Raw genomic sequence first — 6,398 nt, forward strand, 5'->3', positions numbered from 1 at the left:
AAAGTATTTGTTAAGTGAAAATATGAACATGGAGAAAGCTGGTTAAATACTATTTTAAGCAACTTTTCAGATTTAGCCGTGTATAACAAAAATACCAATTCGGCTAATTTGCAAATCTAAGGAAGCAGGGAAAAAATTGGAAAATTTTTAATTTTTCTCAATATGAAATCGACCGGTATATGATACATTTTTCGATACATAATCAGTCCGGGAGATTGGTTAGAGACTGTTTAAAATAATTTGAAAATTAATTTAGTTACGGATTATATCGTAGATGTCTTTTGATGAGAACCTGATACGTCCCATAGAAAAAGATAAAAGATGTTACTTTAGTGTTTATCTCTTCTTTCATCGATTTCCAGGCGGTGAAGCATCATTAGCTTGTATACATCTAGAAAAGAATTCCGTTTACTGTTATTGCTTCAAATTCCCAAATCTTACTCTCGTATAAAGTATGACTCCAGAATTTGAAAATGTCTTTCTGATCAAAAACTCTCTCTCGAAATCATAATCATATCCGCTAATTCTTCTTTAGAACACTCATTATGTTTTCCGTTCAATAGCTCTAATACCTGTTTATCCAAAATATTTATTTTTTACACTTTATCATCAAGTTGAGAGTAAAGCACAGTGTTAGCGAAATTCGTTCTTAAACAACCTCTAAAGAGTTTCATTTCATCCATTACTAAAATAGAAAGTAATATTATTATTGTCGGTAAAGTGATTTCTTAATAAATAATTCGAACGTCAACAAATATTGATTACAGAAATTATCATTTAGTTTTTAACAGTAATACTCTCTATTTAAAATAAAAAACTAAAAAGTTTTTATTTCACAGTTGTAATGAATTTTGAATTAAAGCTCCTCGGCGTCCTGCCGCAGACGTCCATTTATTGCGTAACGAAGCACAAAATATCTAAACCTTAAATCAAATTTACTTTATACTTGAATCAGGCTTACTTTGAATCAGGCTGTTGAGAAGGCCCTCATCAACTCACTAGTAGTTGTCAGAACTCATACTTTTATTTCAATATTTACAAATTATATTGTAGAGTTACTGTTAGTTCACTAACAAGTTATTTTAATTTTAGTATCTTTTCTGAATTCTCTTATTTACTCTCGCATTTCCTCACCAGGATTCAAATTAAGTAAGTGAAAGAGATCATTTAAACGGGTAAAGTGAAAAAGTTACGTGATTTCGCTAATGTAGAGTACGTTTGCTATTTTGTCCTCCAGCTATTAATCATAGTGGCGGCTACGAATTCTGGCCGTTTAGTTAGTTTGAGCCGGTGTAGGTTGCTGAGTCAGCTTGTTAGGTTAACTTAAGTTGTGAAGTCTAGCACTACTTCTTTAACTTTTGAATTTATTGTTAGATTTACCTTTACGTTCTCATCGCAAATAGTCGGTATGTTTTTGTGAGCATGAAGTTAGTGCCTTTTTGTTCAAAGAAAAGATACATCGCACTTACACCACGCACTTTTCTGTTCCTTTTTGCATTTTGCATAGACACTTTTATTTTACACTGATGGTATGTGATGGTAATTTTTCACAACTTTCTATAAATTTAACTTTTTTTCCAAATAGAGCCCGCTCAATCTACTTTTAATAGTTCGAAGTTGAATGTGGATGTATTCAGCTGCTTTATTAAGGATTAATATCCACTTGATTTGAAATATTTCTTTATTTTGACCCAGGGGATTGCGTCGTAATACATGGATCTGTTGTACATAAAAGCGGGAGAAATACTACAAATGTTGCTCGAACTGTATACACATACCACATGGTTGAAAAAGATGCTAAATGGAGCAAAGAAAACTGGTAAATATTGATCTCCTTCTCGATCTTCACTACTATTAGAGGCAATATTCAAAGCAAATTTGTAATTGTTTTCTTTTCATAGATTTTTGTTAAACATCCGACATTCCGAGACAAATTTTATCTTAAAATAACGTATGTATTTATATCTAAAATTTATATTTTATATAAATATGCTTTAATAAGAATAGTTAGAATTGATTTGTGATTAGATATTAAATGAAATTTTTATTAAATTTTAATAAAAATATAAATGTTTCTTTTTTAGTTGCTAAAGTATTGTAGGACTTTAAAGATTATTTTGACTTCTATATAAAATTATGAGAATTATGACTGCTATATCACATTTAGAATCTTGCATGTTTAAGAGAGTCTAGAAAAATTAATAATTCTCAGATTTTTAAGTGCTGCACCTTAAAGAAACTACTAATTTCTCATAAATGGTACTTCTCATATTGTATATCACAACCAGATCTTTTTCAAATGTACTCTGTCGATCATCCACTTCACACTGTACAACACAACTTTCCGATGTACTCTGCTTTCCCTGCTTTGCCCTAAGCCTTGTAGAGACATTAGGTTTTTTTTTTTTTTTTTTCTTTTAACGAGAGAGAGGAAAAATTAGCAACGCCTTCGCCGGGAATCGAACCACGGACCTCTGGAATACCGGCCCAGCGTGCTACCGTTACACCACGAAGGCACGCTGGAAAGCGGGAGAAATACCTTATATACTTCCCTTTTTAAAGGGCGACTAGGGTTTTAGGGGACCTAGTCGCCAAGTCCTGGGTGTGGAGAATCATCATCCGCAACCCGTTTAGTTCGGGCGCCACTGTAGAGACATTAGGTATTTTTTTGGAGCCAGAGAGAGGAAAAATTAGCAACGCCTTCGCCGGGAATTGAACCACAGACCTCTGGAATACCGGCCCAGCGTGCTACCGTTACACCACGAAGGCACGCTGGGAAGCGGGAGAAATACCTTATAAACCAGTCACGAACCATGGTTATTAAAACACAAAATTAAGCTTTTAGGGTAGCGCACTTGGTTTCTATGCCGCAAACCTCGGATCGATCCTCAAGGTCATTTACTATCTAGGGTACAGAAGTAGGACTGGTGTAGTTAAGACCCTCACCGAGAGACGGAGCCACTATACTATAGCAGCAAAGCAAACCAGCTTCGGTTCTTCTACACTGGTGATCATTGCTATGACAAGAACACGCATCTCTTCACTGTCAAACAATGAACGTAATTACACCTGCGACAGCAATAACCGACACGTCCCATAGCAATTTAAGAACTCAACCAGGCAAGCCTACGCATTGGAATCGCAACCAAGGCATATATTAAAGCAGGGCTCGCACCCATGTTCACGGCACAGGTTCAGTCACGACGATTAGTATTGCTCTATAAATGTTGCAAGGGTCTGTGTGGACTGCTTGATGATCAATCAGCACACGCACCAAAAATAAACTGATCTAGATTTGGCAAGAGAGAGAAACAAAATTCTCTTTTGCATTTGCAACATATCTTGTTTCTATGTTGCAGAGTTCAGTCTCTAAGTTTATTTACCATCCTCGTCGACATTCAGACAGTGGTGGCGCAATTATGATCCTCATGAAAAGATCACTAAACAAAAGCAGTTAAGTAAGCATAAGTAGCATCCTCCCACAGGATTTATAGTTAATTGCGTTTTAAAATGACTGAGTCGGCACATAGATATCCATGTGACCATAAGCGAGCTTTTGCTTTGACAATGCCTTTCTTGGTTCCCGTAGAAACCGCATCAATCTGGTGACGTAAACTACCTTGAATCGCTTAAATCATAGTAAAATTATTGCACTAAAAATATTTGAGAAAGTACGAAAGCTGTGTAAGAGATAATAACCCTCACCGGTGAGCAAGGTCTAAAATCTATACAAAAGTATTAATAAGAATTAATTAGTTGCAGCAAGAGGGGAAAATCTATCGCGTATGCTTAAAAGAGGAATTTAGCTTCATGTTCACTCTTTTTAAATCCACCTGCGCGTAGTTACACATATGGAAAAATCACAAAAACTCCCATAGATCCAACTCATTCTCTGGGATTTAATCTCGGGTCGAACTCCCGTGTTCAGCGTTTTTATACGTAGCTCGGTTAGTTCTAATAAAGCAACTCGAAGAAAGGGAACAGCTTTCAAAATTAGAACATGGCTGGTTGTTTACGGAAGCTAAGAACAGTCTGCTGGTTTTCTATTCGCAAATTAAGAGGAAGTTAAACCAAAAATTATGTATAAAAAGTAAAATAATTATATGTCCAGATTGCATATAAATAATTATATATCCAGATTCTTCTCACATTTTTCCCCTGTAGTTTTCGTAGTTGTGAAGAGATCATTATCTGTAACTGAAAGTTTTCTGAGCTACAAACAATTAGATTTTAAATTTATTAATGTCGAAAAGCAATTCGGCAAAACTCATTCATTTCCGACATTGATGCCTTGGATAAAAGACAACAATTCACATGAAATTACTAGACACATAACTAAAGAACTGTCCTAATATTGAGTTTAATATTTAAAAATAAATATTATAAGTAAACTATTTCGTCTAAATATTGTCTGTTTGGTCTTTTTTAATATTTTTTTTTATTATTCTCTAACAAATGATAAGAGTCTTCAGTTAAATTTCAGGGCTTATTAATTACTATAAGAAAAGCAGATGACACTCAGGTGCTTTCCCATAATTAAAGAATCTAATCTATTTATAATAGAGAAAGCAACAAAAATAGTATCCAAAAATGTACTTGACAACTGAATAACTCACGTCAGAAAAGATAATTTTGTCATAGCCTTTGTCATCATAGCCATTTGGCTTTCCTTTTTACCTAAGCATGCGAATCAGTTTTTAATATTGTACTCCTTTACTGAAGTATTTTTTTTTTTAAACATGCTTATTACTTTTTGATACTGTACTTATTTACTGAAGTAATTTTCAGCTATTTGTACGGTAATTAACCGAAGTCAAAATGTAACCTACAGATTGGCTATCTTCTTACATATCTTGTAAACATTAACTTCGCTCGAGAAATGTTCCTAAATTTATTAAATAAGAATTTGTAAATTTGTAGTTCATTCATTTTATGTTAGTTAAGCGTTTACTAATAAATTTTAATTTTCAGGATTCAACCAACAGAAGTACTACCATTCCCTTCAGTCTACGCAAATTAAGGGGAGAAAAATCTACGAAAAGAATATCATTTATAAGAATGTAGTAATATCGTAAATGGACATGCATTTTATTTTTTTATTTTTATTAGTAATTCAATAAAAGGTAAAATTTTCAATTTGTTTATTTCTTTTTGAAGATGCTTTCCTATAAAGATTGTGTTATAGGAATGCATCTTCAAAAAGTTTTCTTTAAAATAAACTGTCTGGTTTTCTTTAAAATAAAAGTATTAAAATAAAAGGAACCTGATGACAATGATATGGGCCATTTAGAACAAGATAATTTCTCCGAATCAATATAGGGAGCATTCATATCAGAATGAACCCGAATAATTGAAGGAATTATAAAGATGAGTAACAAATTTGCAAAAATATTCTATCTTTTGTATAAGTCTATCAAAGAATACGACTGATGTTTGATTGTAAGTGTCTGCGTTCAAAAAAAAAAAAAAAAAAAATTGTTTTATTTTAAAAAAAAATGTAAGAAAGACAATAAATAAGACAATAAATAATCCAAATTTAATTCTATTAAGAAAAAGATCACAATTATAATCCAGTGTCTGCTGAAACATTTTATCAATTTTGTAAAATTAATCTAGCCCTTTCCTTTAAAAAAAAAAAAAAAAAAATTAGACTGAGGAGATTTTTATCAAATTTCAGTTTTATTTCATTCATATGTGTATCAAAATTTAGTTTTCAAACAAAATATATTATTTTTGTTCATTTCGAATCTACACATTTTTATACAAATGTGAGAAAAGTATGCAATCAATGCTACACACACAGTCAAAATTAATACACTTCACCTCCTTTAAAACGCCAGTAAAGTAAGCCAAACTGCTGGGATAGAAAGCCTCGATAACAGCCGTATGCCGTATGAAAGAAGACTCATTAATGGTCTTTCTAGGGTTCATTGAGCACATCACCTTACAGCCAGTAAAGTGGGAAGCGACATTAGTACAGTTTCAAAGTGCGTGCATCAGTAGCCTGGAGTCAGCTATACCAATGCTACAAAATCTAATTCATTCTCCCCCCCCCGCATCAGTCATTACGAAACTCTTGCTACTAATATTGTTGTTATAAGGCAAGCTAGTTCATTTTCCAGTCCTTCAACTTTAGTCCCAAACCAAAAAAAGAGTTAAAATCATGGAAAATTTTTATGCCTCTGAAAAAGAGGTCTGACCTTCTCGGAATGTGTCTGTCTTCGAAATCGACAGGGTTTTATCCAAAATCTACGCCAGACTAAAGTTGTTGTTTTGTGTAACTTTAAAAAAAAAAATTTGATTATGTCTAAATCCACCTGCGCGTAGTTACACATATGGAAAAATCACAAAAACTCCCATAGATCCAACTCATTCTCTGGGATTTAATCTCGGGTCGA

General features: G+C 33.2%; 1 protein-coding gene across 1 annotated transcript in view; it reads left to right on the forward strand.

The window, feature by feature from the left end:
* LOC118202338 (phytanoyl-CoA dioxygenase domain-containing protein 1-like) overlaps positions 1-5,136 on the forward strand; it is a 40,134-nt gene extending 34,998 nt beyond the window's left edge. The window contains exons 10-11 of the mRNA XM_035374500.2: positions 1,696-1,819; positions 4,972-5,136. Of these exons, the coding sequence (XP_035230391.2) occupies positions 1,696-1,819; positions 4,972-5,020 (173 nt within the window). The 3' untranslated portion in view covers positions 5,021-5,136. The remainder of the gene's footprint in view (positions 1-1,695; positions 1,820-4,971) is intronic.
* Positions 5,137-6,398: the final 1,262 nt, after the last annotated feature.

Source organism: Stegodyphus dumicola, chromosome 8, assembly GCF_044657685.1.
Source record: "Stegodyphus dumicola isolate Sdum_Otavi_A_Nest chromosome 8, ASM4465768v1".
In the NCBI taxonomy this organism is placed as follows: Eukaryota; Metazoa; Arthropoda; class Arachnida; order Araneae; family Eresidae; genus Stegodyphus; species Stegodyphus dumicola.